Genomic DNA, 17,879 nt, shown 5'->3' with positions numbered 1-17,879 from the left:
TCACCTCATAGACTTTTCTTATTCTTTCTCATTATAAATTAAAAATTGGTTTCTGATTATGATTTGGCTTCTGTGGGCCCATCCACTATAAACTTCAGTGAGGACCTCCATGAGAAAACTTCTACACCGTCAAAGCTAAAAAACAAGCCCAGCCAAATTTCCTTTGGATACTATTTCCATACCACTACCAATTAATTGCAAGATGGACCAATATCTATACCTAATACATAAAATGAATTGATAGAAACTTGAAAGAAAACTCTCCTACACCTACTTAAGATGACTTCTGTCATGAGCGTAGCTGAAATTCTTATCGTTGTCCTTCCTTCTAAAAGTGCTGGGAGTTAACTTGGTTAAATACCTCAGAACACTGGCCAAGTTTATGAGTCTGAGTTCATTAGGCTTTTTGGTTGCAAGGAACAAAGACTGACTCAAGAATTGCCTCAAGAAAGGTGGGTGCATTTTAAGGATACAGGTGGTTCTTAAGAGCAAGGAATGTCACAGGAATTCAGGAAGGTCTGGGGCAATAGGAGAGTCAAGAACCAAGCACGAGAACAAGAGGATTATGATTTTGCCCGTCAGCATCAGAAGCTCAATCATTTTCAGTTTCGTGCACCACCATTAATGGACTTAAGCTGTCTCTTAATTCTGCCTCTCTGTGTTTTCCCTTCAGTTTTTGTTTAGATCACTTTCTGACTTCTTTCTTCCTAAATATCCATATCCAGAGAGGGAAAATCAAACATGAAGCCGCTATCATTCATGTTCAGGTAGGGCCTTTGCAACATGCCTCCTCTATGCTGCTGGCCAGCCTATAGGCCAACTTTCCTTGGGTCAGATGCTCAGCTCATGCAATCACCTGGCTGAGGCAGGGCTTTTGAATGGTTAGAACCTGGTGACCTATGCCTCAGGCACCCAAAAGGTCTGAGCATGAAGCAGTTCTCATCAGAAGAAGCTGTGGGTTGGCAAGAACTTGTTGGTTAAGAAGAACCGATAATTAATTTAAACAGCCAGAGAACCCAGATATAGGTATGTGAATGGGCTAGATCAGAATCTCCCAGGATCCATTTAAAAATACAGAATTCTGCGTTTTACACTAGATCTACTGAAATAAAATCTCAAGGTAGAGGATTAGAGAAATAAATTATATGTACATAAAATCTCTGCAAGTAACCATTGCTTTGCCATTGTGAGGGAACAGAAGAGCTATGAGAAGGATGAGAAGTGTCAGTCTCAAGGTTAGGAAGTCTTCTTGATTCTTCTAATAAATTTGTAGAGGAATTCTCTTGTACTCTAAGTGAAAGTGTGGGTGAAATCACACTTGAAAAGTAGAAGTGCTACGGTGAAGTAGTTTCCTCTAAAAGAAATAAAAATATGTAAGAATTTTTGCCTGTAGTTCCCAGCGTTTACACAAATGACAAATCTGAGAGACCAGCAAGAACTAATGTTAAATTCAACACCGTGACCTTTTGGTGTGGCCTCATAAAACAGTTGAGAATTGGCTTCATTATTTTCCCCTTATCTATAACAGGTATAACAGTGAAATATCATAAGCAACATGTAAACTAATTTTATCAAAATGCTACCTGAATTATAAACAAAATTAAATTTTCAAAAAATAATTCAGGAAAACCTTTTACTTTAATGAGAGAAAGCCAATAAACTGTTTTGTGATGTTTTAAAGGCAGAGTTGTTTAATATAAATATATTCTGAAGTAATATCAATATAAAAATAAGCACATAATTCTGGGTATTATTATCTTTATTACAAAACAAATATTTTATGTTGAGGTAACATTTCAAAGGGTATTTGGCAAAAATCAATTGAAATCTATATACACAATTTTATGTGCAATATATGTAAAGAACTCAGAGGACAGTTTTTCTAGTATTGCACATGGACTGGTTTTAGAAAAAAAATAAAGCTAAACGTTATCTCTTTAAAGAGGAATTTCCTGTTCCCACTCTCCCAATCTAATCCATATTATCACCAGCAGTCAATAAGCATGTTCATAGGAGTTCCACAAAAAAAGGTCAAAAATGATAAATTAGTTGGGAAAAAAGTTTTGTTTTTCTAAAACACCTTTCTCGTTCATAGCATGAAAGTGCTCTCACAGACTAAATATTCAATAATATAAGATTTACTACTGCTTATCCCAAGAATAAATAGAATTTGCTCGTCTTCATTGGAGAAATCCTATACAATGCTCTGACTCCAGTGTCTTCTCGAAGGCAAACTTGGTTGCCCTCTTCTGTCACATATTTTGTTCATCTCTTTGTTATAGCACTCACCACATGGGATTGTAGTAATTCTTGTTTCCCTCATATGTATTCCTCATTAGCGCTTTAGCTTTATTTTCCCTCTGTAAGCTCCTCAGGAGCAAGAAACAAATCTTAAGCTTCTTTATATCCCCAGCACCTAGCACAGAGCCTGGTACATAATAGAACCTCCATAACTATTTGTTAGGTTCATGAGTTAGGAACTATTTCAGTTGTGAAGCTATGATGCATGTCTTTCCTGGCTTCCAGTCTCATTGGTGTGTTCTGGTGTCATTCCACATTATTTAAACCTCTATGGTTGGTGACACCCTAGCAACATGTATAATGTCCAGCATTTCCTTTCAGAAAGAAATGACCTCCATTTATCCTTCTGATAAAAAACATCAATAAATTATAGTTATAATTTTTTCCCTACTCTCCAACCCCCAAGACTCCTTTACATGAGAGCCACTTCTTAGGAAAGCTGATGTTAATAGCCATCTTGACAGTCATTGTCATCTTGATCCCCAATGGGTTTGTTGTGATAAGTATCAACTGTTAATTTTCTGCTTTCTACCTCAGTGTTTTTTAACTGGCCATCTTCCTCACTGCTTGACTTACTCTCAGTAGAGTTGCTATCTTCTTGTGATTTGCTACTGTCCTGAGAATCACTGCTATCATCTTCCTCAGACTGGCTGTCCTGCTCAGACTGGCTTTCCTCGCTCTGGCTCTCGGTGGAGTCACTGTGAGATTGGAGGCCCTCCTGGCTAGAGCTGTTCTCCTCCTCAGTGGACTCCGAGCTTTCCTCTGAATCTTTGAGGCTCTCATTGGAATCACTGTCAGCTTGCTCCTCTCTGGATTTGCTTTCTGAACTGGAGGGTTTACTCAAGCTGTCCTCTTCACTGGAGTCACTGTCTTCCTGACCTTCTTCCGAGTGGCTGGAGGTATTATCTGGATTGTCACCCCTGGACTTACTCACTGCCTCTTCCTGAGATTCACTACTGGTTTCTTGAGATGGCAGGTCAAGCTCTTGACTAGACTCACTGCTGGGGTCTTCTACAGTTTGACTGTCTTCCTGGGATGGACTGTCCTTACTGTCTTCTTGAGATTCACTCTTGCTGTTTTCCCTGGATTGGCTGAGGTCTGCTTCATTGGAGTTGGTGTTTTCTGTGGACTTACTCTTGACTTCTTCCATGGTGTTGCTATCGTCAAGATCACCTTTGTCATCTTCCAGAGAAATGCGGGACTTCCTGAAAAATTTCCCACGGGGATACTCCACTGATTTGCTCTCACCTGAATCCTGAGGGCTGGCTTGCTCATCACTGTTCCCTTTTGATTCTTTTGAGTTTACACTGGCACTATTCATTCTGGAGTGGCTTCTCTCACTCCTGATGGTGTCTGGATCATCGCTCTGCATTCCTTCATCATCAAACTCAGAGCCATCCCCATGGCTACTATCCCCCTCACTGCCGCCTCCCACCCAGTGCTCCTCACTCTCACTCTCTTGAGTGAGCTCATCTCCCTCAAGCCTGCTGCTCATCTCATCCTCATTGTCAAGATCTCTGCTCTCGCTGGTGGTATCTTGGGCACTGTCTTCCCCACTAGAGGCACTATCTTCACTGGATTGTGTGGTGTCCGCTGAGTCCTCATCATTTCTGAGTCTGGGGTTTCCTCCTTGACTCTCTTCAGGTCCTGGGCCATTGTCATCATCACCAAAGGTGTCATCTCCACTGTCATCTTCATCATCATCTTTATCAATTCCTTCTTTTCCTCCATTCCTAGAGAGGCCACCAGCTGATCTATAAACATACTGATGATCATCAAGGACTAGGCCCTCTTCTGATTCGGTGCTATCACTGGAGTCTTCATTTACCTAGAATTTGGGGTTAACAGACATAGTAAGTACTTCAGGAGGTGACATAGAAGGTGTTATCTAATATCCATTGAGGTCCTTTCTGCTTTCTTCTTGCTATGTCCCTCATCTAACCCATGGTTAATTTTACTGCTCAGTAACATCTCTACCAGAGATTAAAAGGGAAAGAAGAGGAATTGGAACTCAAGTCATTCCAAATAAATGGGCAAACAAAACAGAAACAAACTCATAAATGAAGGGAATAAACTGATGGTTGCCAGATGAGAGGGGGTTGGGAGACAGGGGGGAAAAGGTGAAGAAATTAAGAAATACAAATTGGTAGTTACAAAATAGTCATGAGGATGTAAAGCATAGGGGATATAGTCAATAATATGGTAATAACTATATATGGTGTCAGCTGGGTACTAGGCTAGTCAGGGGCATCACTTCTTAAATTATATAAATGTCTAACCACTATGCTGTATACCTGAAACTAATATAAAATGATATTGAATGTCAACTGTAATTGAAAAAATGTTTAAAGGGAGGAAAGGTAAAGGGGAATAAGATATTCAAATTTCCAGATTTAAAACATGGGGATGTAATGTACAGCATAGGGAACATAGTCAATAATATTGTGATAGCATGGTACAGTGTCAGATGGTTGCTGGACTTATCATGGTGATCACTTCTTTAGGTACATAAATGTTGAACAACTACGGTGTACACCTGAAACTGATATAATATTGTATGTTAGCTATATTTTAATAAAAATCTTTTAAAAAGAAAGAAGAAAGGGTGGCCCTGAGAAAGCTCCTTAATTTGCAGACTCTCTGAATTATGATAGAGTGATCCCAACTTCTTCCCTTCTCTACCCCAGCTTACTTCCAGCATGTTGCCTCAGCTGGGAGATTAAATCATATATAATGAAAAATGGCACAGCAGTGTGGTTTCACTTCTATTTTCACTGCTGCCATTCTGCAGTGTCCAAATAGTTGTCTACAGAAATATTCCTTATCTTTTTCCAGAACCTGAAGTCTTATTACTTGAATCATGGAATCATTGAGAATTTTTAGAAAAATCTTCATTCAACTCAATTCATAAGATGTATCTGATCTATATCATGCCTCACTTTCATGTATATTTCACAGTTTTGGGCATGTTTGCTTCATAGTTTTTAGTTTGGAGTTATGATTATTTTTTTTTTGTTTCCTTGGAATTGAGCCCTCTACCCTTGTCATTTATTTACTTATTTATTTTCTGGGCTTAGAAGCAGGAGAATGTAGAAGTGCTTATGCTTTGCTAGTTTTAAATATAAGTGTGCTCATAATTAATGCTTAAACCCTGTTATTGCACCTAGATAATTCTTAATACAAACAAAAAAATGAACAAATCCTGTGTTTCTGTAAGTTTGCTTTACAGAAGTAAGTTATAAGTAACCAAGTCACGGAAAAGTTGTAAAGCAATTTCCTTCTTATTTATCTTTCTCGATTCCTATTGGCATTCGAATCACCTACAGAGATGGGACTGTTAATTGCACAGTGCAAGTATGCTTTATCAATATCCCATCCCGAAGGGTTATTTTCGTCTCACCAGGTACCAACAGAGCACAACCGCTGCATTCCCAGTGGCCCATTAAGATTGTTACATAGAATTAAATTTAAAATACGATACTCAAGAGTTGATTTCCTTGTTCTAGAGTATGGTTTATTAGTCTTAAAGGTCTTAGACATTATATATTCAGTTTATCCACTGGTTCTGCAAAAAGTACTCCATGCAGTTATAACAAAAACTGCTCGTATCTTACAAATTTATTTTTTTTAATGTGAAGAATATTTATGCTGCATAATTGATGTAATAGGTAGAAATATTTAGGAATCTAATTAAAGAATTGAAAGATACATTGTGAATGTTAAATCATGACAAAGTTGAATCATTTCAACGTCACACAAAAAAAGAAACTCGTCATTCCATTTTATATAAACTCAAGTCATCCATGCTGCAAATATTTCTCAAAAATCTTTATTGAAATCACATTTATGAAACTCAAATCATATTGTAAGTGTGATTTGTTAAAACTCTCAGAGTTTTTTGTAAATTAAAAGTTGGTTTATAATGCTCATCCATCAAATTGTTTGGTTTAAAACCAAGTTTTTAAAAATATTGGGTGATTTTAAAATAACCCAAAGTTTTTTCTAATCAACTCTGGGGGAACTCTGTGGGGGAAATGTATTAGGGAAGAGGATGAAATCTTTTCTAAAATGAACATAAAATATTGTAGTAAAGTATGTATCTCACCCAAACCATGTTTGTACCTCATTCACCCTGGCAGAGAGTTGCCCGTAAAAGGCTCGGCTAGAAGACTGCAACTAGTGTGACTACCAAGGCAGCTTAGTTCTAATTGTGAGCTCAGACAGATTATCTCCACAAATAAAGCAATGAGATACTCTACACAGATAAGGAAGGATAGTGAGTCATCATCATTGTGCTTTGGAAAACTCGGCTCTCTTCCTCATACCCTATAACAGAGCATTCTTGCTAACATTTTTTCTTTTCATTTTTCCACATGTCCCTATTGATCAATGTCTGAGTTTCCAATCTGGAGTACAGGGTGATGAGACCTCTCCATCACTAGAGTTTACACTGGTGTGCTGGAACTCAGCATCTATTTAGCTTTCCGTACCTCAGTAGGCAGCCTTCTCAAACAGAGACTGTTACTCTCATTTGAGCTTAGAGAACACTGAGGTAATAAATCACAGCATCTCCAGAAAAGAGCATTCCCCAGTTCTACGCCTATAAATTCCTATAATGTTCCTCTGACAGACCTTTAGTAAATAGTGGTTAAAAGCCTAATAATTCATCTTCCAATTGTGGTTGAGTATAGAATGCAGTAGGGGTCAAAGCTTCAGAGAGAAACCTGGTTCCTGGAATCTCTGGAGCCCCGTGTGGGTCAGTTTGAACAAAATGATAGGACAGCTAAGAAAGTAATGACATTTAGTCTTAGAGAAATGAAGAAAGAGAAGGAGGAGGAGGGGGATAAAAAAGAAAGGCAACTTTTTATTAAAGGGATGTAAGCTAAGTCAGCTGTTCTCACTCCCAGGACCACAGATGAGACTATTTTAAAGAGAAAGTCATGACTAAAGATTTTTCATTAAAGTTCCCTCAGGGTTCTCCTAATCTCTCCTCCAACAGGATCCTTGACATGGAGGAGGTCTCCCGGCCTAGCAGGCACTTCATGCCATGTTAGCCAGACCACCTTTCTCTGCCTGATATGAATTGAAAAAACAACATTTGAGACTGATGAATGAGCTATTACTTGCTAACATGGTCTGTGACCGTGTGTGTGTGTGTGTGTGTGTGTGTGTATGTGTGTGTGTGTGTGTGTGTGTTATTTTTAACTAGAGGGAATTTAGGGACTGTCGTGTGGGGCGGCCTGCGGGGCCTTAGCTCCCGCTCCCCACATAAGAACGCAGGACACGGTGAGGCCAAAAAGGAACACCCACGGAGCCATAGGTAGGGGAGTCACACCACTATAGTCTCACTGGAGGCTGGATTTCACACGACGTGTGACCTGCTGTCTGCTTTTCTGCCTGCCAACCGACTGACTCCCCTCGCTAGCTGCAACCCGCCGTGCTAATTGCAATCCGCTCTTGCAGGCTCAGCCCCCATCTTCTTGCTAGCCCCCATTTTCTGCTAGTGTAGCCACAGCAGTTATATTAGTGACCAATGGCTCACTGGTTACAGCTGACAGCCAACTAGCCACAGCTGATGGCCATCCAATCATAGTTGATGGCCATTTACTACCTGAGCCAGCACCTTTCCACGTGAGGTTAAGAGCCTGGAAACTGCACTCTGGGACTCTGTCCCCACAAGGACACAATGTCTATAATCTGGCCCCATTGATAAATATGTCCACATCTGAATTCTCTCAGTCATATTTACCTTCTTATTTTATGGAACTATTTAGTCAGCATAACCAATGGTTAGAAAATATTATATTTAGAATGGTTGCCAGGTAATTTAATCTAACATCGTTTCCTTCAGCTGCTAAGTAACCTGAAAAGTTTAAAAAGGTCTGTTTAATTACCTGTTCCTCTGAGCTAACTTTACTTTCTTCTGATGACTCACTGCTCTCCTAAAAGGAAAAAATATATATATGTTACTTGGTAATTCCTGAAGAAAGGAAAAAATATAATACACATCAAGTGCTTGTGGTTTGGATTTACTACTTTCCAAATGGTCTAAGGTGATGAGAAGAGTGTTAACGTTACTTTATGAGATGTTTATGACAAAAAAATAAATGAGATAGTTACCAAGGGTGGTGTGGGTGTCTGAGCCAAATGACCCTGTAAAAAAGGAAGGAAAACAAGTTACTCCTTCACACATGGATCATGTCATCACAAATATTTAGTATAATTTTAGGAGATTTTTAAAAGTTTCTTGATGTGTGTTTTATATTTACATGAGTAATAATAATGACGATATGACTTAAAAAATGAATGTGGGATGACAAATGGCCTGAAAAAAATCTTTTTTGATATAAAAGACCTAGAAAAATCATTGTATTTCTGATACATCACTTAGAGAAAAATAAACTTTCTTTGAAACTAGTTGTTCATACAACTTAGAGGAAACGTAACGTAGAAAAACCAGAATGGGAACTCAGAACCCAGATTTAAGTCGCAATTAGCTCCTTGGTTTTGGTTTTAGCCCTGAAAACCAACCATCTTGGTGCTAGTGCTGAAATTCATATATTCCAGGAAACCCCTAAGTCTCGAGTAAACTGCAATAATTGGTCAGTCTATGTGAATATGGACCATTCACTTCACCTGTCTCATATCAGTTGTTTTTAGAAATTGAGAATATTAACAACCACTGTGCTTACCCCACAGGGTTGTTCTGAGGATGAAACCAGCTAATGACTATAGAAGCATCTTGAGAACTATTGAATATGATATAAACTAAAGAAATGATCCATTTTGAGAACATCCACTTTATAAAATTCCTTAGGAGAAACAACTGAACAGAGAAAGCCATTAAACCTTTCTTGAGACACATAAAGTCACCAAAATAAAAAACAAATGCTAAATCTGGAACTTAACTAGTCATAATTCTGATTTCTTTCTTTTTTTTTTTTTAATCTTGTAAGAATTCTAAGAATGCCTGAGCCACCTCTAGTTCCCTTTCGCCATCTCCTCCTTCCCCTTGAGCAAGGCAAACTCCCAAAGTCCCATGTGGCTCAAAGCTGCTGACATATGGGTGTGAGGACCCAAGGGACAGAGTAGAGCAGGGAGGAGCTGCTATCAATAGGTTTTCAAAGAGCCTCTCAGCAGTGATACACTGGGGATATGTCCTCAGAGGAAGGAGCTATAATTACTTCCAGTCTTTGCCCTGTGACACTGCATGCAGGCACAGTGGCAGACTCTAGTCAGTTTTATTTGAAATTAAGGGGTGGAAGGGAGCAAGACATTGGTATTTTTCTCATGCCAAGGCTAGGCTTGAGAACACAGCATGTTTGTGGTACTCTTACAGTCTCTGGTTGAATAAGGGAAAGGATCTACAGTGGCTGCTTTTAAAATTAACCAACCTAATGACTAGATGCAAGTTCATGCAATGTCTTTTCCAGCCTGAGGCCGGGGCAGGACCCGGTCTCAGGCCTCTGACGTTATCTTCCCACCACTCATAACATTTTGTGCCCAAGCTGTATCATAGGCAAAAGGCAGCAGAATACAACGTAATGAATAAAACACTGGCTTAGCATAATATTTTAACCCTTACGTGTAGTTCCAATCTTGAGAACCTACTGGCCTCCTAGACCTGGTCAATTCCTGAGAGGGATAGAACACGCTGGTAAATAATGTGAATTCTGGAGCCACGGTGACCTATGTTCAAAGTCTGGCTCTAACACTTATTAACTGTATAACCCAGATGGACTAAGTTACTCTCTCTGTCTCAGGGTTCCCATTTGTAAAATGAGAATAAAATACAACACCTAATTCATTGGGATATTGTGATGACTGAGAAAGCTAATGCATGTAAAGCACACAGAACCATGCCTGGAGATGGTTCTTGGGTTACTGAGAGTTAGTAACTATTGGGTTATTCAGAGTTAATACTCAATTAACATTAGCTGTTTTTCTGAAGACTCTAGTATCCTCTTATTCTTCTTTCTTTTCTCATTATCCAGGACTTGATGTCCTGCCTAATTAGACTTCTCTTGGCAAAGCATGTTTATAGTCCTAATCCTCCAAGGGCGGTCTTGGATCATTGTCATGCATCTCCTTGCACTATTATAAACATCCATTAGGAAAGTAGAGCTCAAGAAGAAAATGCTTCCTCAGCAAATTATCCTATTAAAGTGGAGTGGAAGCATTATATAAACTAAATTTTCTTACATGAAGTAGAAATTATAGTTCTTACTACCTATGTTATAGGTTATAAATGTGCTCATTAAATCAACAGTTTCAACAATTGCGATGGAGCTACTTTGTTTTACTAATAATATGTTACAATAAAAATAATTCAAAAAATCTTATTTCAACTCACCTTCCATTCTTCAGAACTCTTGGATTCAGTATTTTGATACCTGGCTACCTAGAAAATTGAGTACACATGGTCAGCCCACAGAGGAATGTCCAAGGCGGCAGCTAGCTATTAACATGCTACCACTTAGGAGCAGTGGGAATCTAATTTTAGCAAGCCTGAGAATCACCTGGAGACCTGTTAAAACACAGATGGCTGTGCCCCACCCCTATAGAGTCTGTTTCAGTGGGTCTGAGGTCTGACCGAAGAATTTACATTTCTAACAAAGTCCTAGTGGATGCTGCTTGTCTGCAGATGTCACTTTGAGAACCACAGCTTAGGAGGAAGAAAAATGAGAATCATAACTGTATCAATGGCAACTGAAGAGAATAAGGAATAACTTGAATGATATCATTAAGAAAACAGCTTCCCAAGAAACTACTATGGTTATCTGACTGGAACATACACAGCCACCTTCGTTGATATCCAGTGAAACTCATAATATTTTAGGTATAAAAGATAATTTTCATATAGCCCTATCCTGGTACTTACTGGAAGAGCACAGGACAACCCCCAAAGGAACATAAGCAGGATGCTGGTCTTCATAGCCGGGAGTGACACCTCCACCTGTGATGAAGAACAGATGTTTTTCTCCATGCTAAAAACCATACAGGAGCTTCAACTTTTTCTATGTAAAACACAACTCATCCAAATGTCCATCAACTGATGAATGGATAAATAAAATGTACTATATCTATACAATAAAATATTATTCAGCCATATAAAGGGATGAAGTACTGATGCATGCTTCAAAGTAGAAGAACCTTGAAAACGTTATACAAAGTGAAAGAAAGTAGACACAACAGACCCATATTGTATAATTCCATACAAATGAAATGTTTGAAATAGGCAAATCTGTAGAAACAGAAAGTAGAAAAGTGCCCAGGACGAGGAGATGGGAGTTGCAGGTTGACAGCTAAGGGTAAATTTTGGAGGTGATGAAAATGTTCTAAAATTGAGTTTGGTGAAGGTTGCACAACTTGGTGACTATATTAAAAACCATGAACTCTACACTTCAAATAGGTCAAGTATATCTGTGAATTACAACTCAATAAAGTTGTTTAAAAAAAAGAAAAAACCTTACTCCTGAGAGATAAATTGAAAACTTTTCCATGAGGAGCTCTATAAACACTTCTTCATTAACACATAAAATATGATAAATGGAGGGAAAAGTAAAGAGAAATTTCTGACCATTCACGTTCATAATTATGCAGCTCGGTGTGGGAGAGCAACCGGGCAAATATATTCCCCCAGAAAACTAACATTGATACCACTGATAGGGGGTGAGCGTTTGCCTACATACACACACACACGCACACACACACACACACACACACAGCTTTTCAGTCACATCTATAACCTCGTAATAATGTCTAGACAAAATAAATTGGTTTTGCCTTTTTTCCCTTGATCTGTAAGAGACGCACTATGGCAGGCTTCACATTGCATCTCCAGAAAGCTCTTAATATCTACCGTGCTCCGTTTAGTCGTACATCATACATAATTATGCTAAATTCTTTTAAGTGTCATTCCCAGTATTGAAGGCTCTCAGGCAGATTAGAGGTTTGCTATGCACTTGTGAATCATGTTGAGAGGAATAGGCCAAATCAAATTGCGTTTTCCTGGAGGGTGGTTTCATTTCACACCTTAAGAACTGGTGATTTGGAAACAATTTGTTCTCTATCTAAAAGTGGGTATACTAGATGCTAATGTAAAAAGTTATTGAAATGATTTTGAAGGAAAACATTAGGAAAATTATTATAATTGCCCTGTACTGGTAAGCCTTGCGGCTGCCTTAACAACTAATCAGATAGACTTCCATACATTTTGTGAAGAATGCTGCAAGTTTATTGCAGACTTCACTTTTGTCGATTTGTTTCTTTCAATGTTAAATATATACTATAACGAGATCTAAGTGAGAGATTCTCAACCTGCCTGTATATTAGTATCACCTGGGGAGATTTAAAGACGCTCCAATGCACAAATCCCACCGCAGAGGAACAAATCAGTTCACTGGGAGTGGGAAGAGACATGTGTTTGTTTTTAAGGTGCTCAGTGATTTTAACCCTCGATCTAAGAAATAAGCGTACATTGCTCCATAATGTCTGAATATGCTGAATAATGTCTGAAACACTGGGCTCGAGAAGTCATCTAATCTGATTTTTTAAGTTTATTCAAGAAAACAATAGAAATCCTAAGAAAAGGAGGCTAGAAATGTTCCTCATTTCTGCTCAAATGGTCCAACAGAACCTCTCATTTTATATCATGAGCATCATGCCTCTTCAATATTGTCATTCTTAGTTTGTCTTGTTTTCTTTATTCTAATTCAGCATAGTTCGTGTCAATCCTTGTATTTTGATATTATTTAAATTGCGTTTTCAAATCCTTTGCCTAATATCAACAGACAAAACATGAAAATGCTCAACTGAGCCTAAAACAAACCTAATTTAACGTGATGTTACTTCTGAAGGAAACCAGAATATCTCATCCCAAAATATGCTTCTTTGACATAAAATTATTTTGAGCCGAGGCTCTTGAGAAACTGCAGGTTCAACAACCAAAGTGTCCTTCAATAGATGAATGGATAAAGAAGATGTGGTACATATACACAATGGAATACTATTCTGCCATAAGAAAAGATGAAATTAGTGCCATTTGTGACAACATGGATGGATTTTGAGATTATAATGCTCAACGAAATAAGTCAGAAAAAAATCGAGACCCATATGATTTCACTGATATGTGGGATATAAAACTGAAAACAACAAAGGAACAAGACAACCAAATGAAGAAACAAAACCTCATAGACACAGAAAATAGTTTAGAGGATAAGGGAGGAAGTGGGTGGTAGATGAGGGTAAATGGGATCCAATATATGGTGATGGAAAGAGAACTGATTCTGGGTGCTGAACACACAATGTGATATACAGATGATGTATTACAGAATTGTACACCTGAAACCTATGTAACTTTACTAAGAGTTGTCACCCCAATAAACTTCAATTAAAAAAAAGAAGAAGGAGAAGGGCTTTTTGATCCTCCTTTTCCCACCTGAAAGCAGGAGATAAAACTCGCTGTACCAGGAGGAAGGAAGGCATTCTTATCACCAGAGATGGAGAATCAAGGCTGAGAGAAATCTGTAAACTTTGATAAACTAATCCTTACCTTCCTAGTCACTTCTCCACAATTTACTACCCCGAGCCCAAACCCCGTTTTCTTGTCAATTCTTCACAAATGTACTGTTTCTTTGTCTACCTGGTATAAAAGGTTTCTGCTTCGATCACTTCTTTAGGTCTTCATGCTCTTGTGAAAGCTCCCACATGCATGAAAAAGTTTTAACAAAACTTGTATTCTTTTCTCCTGTTAATCTGTTTTAGGTCGGTTTAATTCTTAGGCCCAGCAGGCGACCCTAAGAAGGTGGAGAAGATTTTTTCCTCTTTTATACTTCCCTTTAGTTCCCACAATCAAAACTTTCTTTTAAATTCTTAGGTTCATTTTTTAAGGAAAAGAAAGTTTCCCCTGTGTATGATACTCTCAAAATAACTGCATGCCAATGGTTTTGGCTTCTTGATCAAATAAAAATTAGGCTGCTCACTATTTTAATTTTCAAAGTGAAATTTGAATAGGGTGGTAATCTCATGCTGCTCTGAAAAGTAGCAAATATTACAGCCTTGATAAAATGCCAATGAATACTGAGTTCTCGTCTGTATTTTCTTTTGCTTCTCTTATCTAAATAGCAACACCACCAACAATAACAACAAAAAAGGAGATGCACTACACCAATGAATGTTGTGTTTTTTATAAAGGAAGTATGAACTTCCAGTTTTCAAGTTTCTTTGGGATAGAATATTACGAAACCTAAGGAAGATACATTAACTTGCTCATGCTTCTAGAAAGAGCATTTAGCACCCTGACCTAAAATAATAATTTCCCAAATGGAGATCTGATTAACTAAAATAAAATGTACCCTGGGGTCCTGAGAGTGCCATTATTGCCTCCCAAAAAAATATAGTCTGCCATAAAGCATTAAAGAAAGTCAGATCTTCAACTCTATGTTAGAGTTTTAATTAGTAATTTTGATAAAAATAATTACATTTTTGTGAAGCATATTTCCAAATGAGAGCTCCAAACTTTTATAAACTTTTTTAGGTGCCACCCTAAGAATAGAAGCAGATATGCAGTAGCCCTATTCTGAGTAACAAATTAGCAAAATGTCTACAAGCCTGAAAGATATGAGCCCAGATCCCCCAAGTTCTTCTTCAGTGATTGGTAAATATAATTTCTACACTGTACATGCTGTCATTCTACAATAAGAGCATGTAACAAAAGGAAATCAACAACCTTAGTTTGAGTTCCATCTATTTAGAAGACAGTGTATATATTAGAGACTTTTAACCTTTATCAATTGTTTCCCCAGAGCTGAAAATATCCAAAATGTTTCAGATCTGGAGAAGGAAATTGCTGTTCCTTGTCTCTCTGACTACCCTCAAGTGTAGCCAGAACATCTCTATGCTCTTAAGTAAGAAAACTTGTTCTGAAATTTCCTCAATGTTAATATTCACTTGTAAAGTACATATCTTCTTTTATTGAAATGAAAGAGATGGGCCAAAAGAAGGAAATAAGAGCTTGAAAAGTCATAGGCTCAATTTATCATGATTAATTTGTTTATTTTTGACTTAGTGTTGTGTTCCTTAATAATACTAATGAACAATTTATCCATTCATTAGTATCAACAATGTTAATGGAGAACATCCCATGTGACAGATACTGTTGTAGGTTCTAAGTGTATAGCAGTGTGTTACAATGATAATAAGCTGGTCTTACGAAAGTAAAATTACCCAGAACCCAACTAACTAGAACATCCATTAGCTAGAATTTCCTTCATTTTTTAAATTAATTTTTATTAAATTTATTGGGGTGACATTGGTTAGTAAATTTATATAGGTTTCTATAATACATCATCTGTATATTGTGTTGTGTTCACCACCCAGAGTCAGTTCTCCTTCCATCACCATATATTTGAACCTCCTTACCCTCTTCGACAATCCTCCCTGTCCCCTTACTCTCTGATAACCACTAAACTGTTGTCTGTATCTATGGGTTTTTTGTTTTTTTGTTTATTTGCCTTGTTCATTTGATGCTTTCAGTTAAAATTTGTTTCATTATTACTCTTTGAAAATAAGGTGGAATTTGGTCAGGACATGAATTCTATCAGGAATTCAGAGAACCAAACAAACACATCAATACAAATGTCTAATCTTTCCAATCGTAATTGTCTTGAGATCAATTACAACCAACCCCATGTTATACGCAATCAACTAGAGTAAAAATAACTCCTAGGTGTCCCAAAAATTAAGTATAGATTTGGAAGGCCTCTAAACATCTGAGGCACGTTGGTCCACGTCACCATTTTGTGGTAGGTAAGTGGACTAATGCCCTTTAGAATACTGTTTGTTCCCATGTTTTAATCAATCAGATCAAAGTTGGTTAGTCTACTTGGCCCTCAGTTAAACAGAAAGTATGGTTCACCAGAGATTATTGCTCCTGAAAAAGACAGGTTGCTAGAAGTATTGCTATTACACATGGATCTTCTAGATGGCATGCAGAATATGTTACCTGACCACAGCTCCCACCTCTGGTATGGAAGACACACACTTCTGATATAGATGAAGAAGTGGGATAAATATAGCAAATAAAAAGACATACAAACAGGGGTATACATATATATAATCCTAAGTTTCCTACACTAGACAATGTTTTTAAAAGACAATTGTATTCAGCATTTATTGAATTCTGGCTGTATGCAAAGCATCCCACCCAGCTAAATAACACAAAAGCATTATAATGATCACACCCTTGGTTCATTTCGGTGGACCTGGCATATTCTTTCAGTTACTTAGTACCTAACAAATATTATTGAATGTTGCCTAGATGAATAGCATGAAGTGGTTTTTAGTCTAAAAGACCATGTTTTAGAAGTCCTACCAGTCCAGTTTAGATTCTTTCATAATGTCCTGTAGTCCATGAACATAACTATATCCATAAAACCTAAATGTAAAAGTTTCTGTTTTGCCAACTAAAGCTAAACTTCAAAAGGACTTTCTATCTGCCCCCTGTTCTGTAAACTGTCCCTTTCAGAACTACTATGCGGAGATCTAATTAAAGTACTACCGAGAAAAACACCTGGCTCTATTGACTTAACATGTCATCTTAATATCATTATTTTCTGTGGCATAAACAACAGGCGCAAAAATGGGAATCATTTTTATCCAAGGCACAGCTCTCCCCATCTTTCTCTGCATGGCGTAATTCCTCTCAGCATGTATACATATTTAGTATTTTCCAAACAACACAACAGAAGTCATTTAAAAAAAAATTAAACCATGAGAATGTCTTACCCTCCTCAGCTCACAAAGACTTTTCCCAAAAAGTCTCAGCAATCAGGCTGAAGTTCTCACAGAGCAAATCTATGCCCAATAAAGCCACACTTCTGTTGATGTTCTGAACACTTCTCTGATGGTGCAGGAATTTAAACTCTGCTTCAGCTCTTCCTAGCCAATCAGCCTTGGGCTGGGGGGTGACTGACATCACAAGGTGTCACCGGGACTCCAGTACACCCACACTTCCTCCAGCTTGCAGAGGCAGAGTTTCCCTAAAAAGCTCTTGTGGTTCCCAAATGACTAGACTAGTTTCCATTAAATTGAAGATCTTTCTAAAGCTTTATTTTGATTTCTAAATATATGTCATTCACATCCATGCAGGCTTGTGAGCATTATAAACAATGACAATATCTTCCACCCACCGATAGATCCCAGCAGACGCAAGGATGGGAAAAGGAGAGTCAAAGAGTGGGTAGAAAGTTTCCTGTTAATGTACATTTCCGGGTTGTACATGAAGAACCTACTAAAATACTAGATTTGCCTAAACTGTTGGTGTGGAGAATTGGGCTTTTATTCATTCCTTTTTGTTTTCTTTTAGCAACCTCTATTACTCATCTCCTTTTCCTCTCATCTCCTGACCCCCCATACACACAGAAATCCAACGTTTTTACTAATCTGGTGAAGTATCCACTTACCGAATTCTGTGGTGACTGGAAATGTTAAAGCACCACCCTAAGTTACTTTTGTTTTTAATCAAAAATAATCTAAATCTAATACTTCCTTATTCCCACCCCCCAGCCCCCACCCCG

General features: G+C 37.9%; 1 protein-coding gene across 1 annotated transcript; it reads right to left on the bottom strand.

Annotated features, from left to right (window-relative positions):
• Positions 1-1,741: 1,741 nt before the first annotated feature.
• DMP1 (dentin matrix acidic phosphoprotein 1) lies at positions 1,742-17,212 on the bottom strand. The gene is made up of 6 exons (XM_033105647.1): positions 17,089-17,212; positions 11,183-11,257; positions 10,655-10,702; positions 8,422-8,454; positions 8,196-8,243; positions 1,742-4,129 (listed from the first exon to the last, which is right to left on the bottom strand). The coding sequence occupies exons 2-6, from the start codon at positions 11,234-11,236 to the stop codon at positions 2,747-2,749; spliced, it is 1,566 nt and encodes a 521-aa protein (XP_032961538.1). The 5' UTR covers positions 11,237-11,257; positions 17,089-17,212; the 3' UTR covers positions 1,742-2,746.
• Positions 17,213-17,879: the final 667 nt, after the last annotated feature.

This window comes from Rhinolophus ferrumequinum, chromosome 5, assembly GCF_004115265.2.
Source record: "Rhinolophus ferrumequinum isolate MPI-CBG mRhiFer1 chromosome 5, mRhiFer1_v1.p, whole genome shotgun sequence".
Taxonomy (NCBI): Eukaryota; Metazoa; Chordata; class Mammalia; order Chiroptera; family Rhinolophidae; genus Rhinolophus; species Rhinolophus ferrumequinum.
Note: the sequence above shows the minus strand (reverse complement) of the source record. Positions and strands in the feature narration are given on the sequence as shown.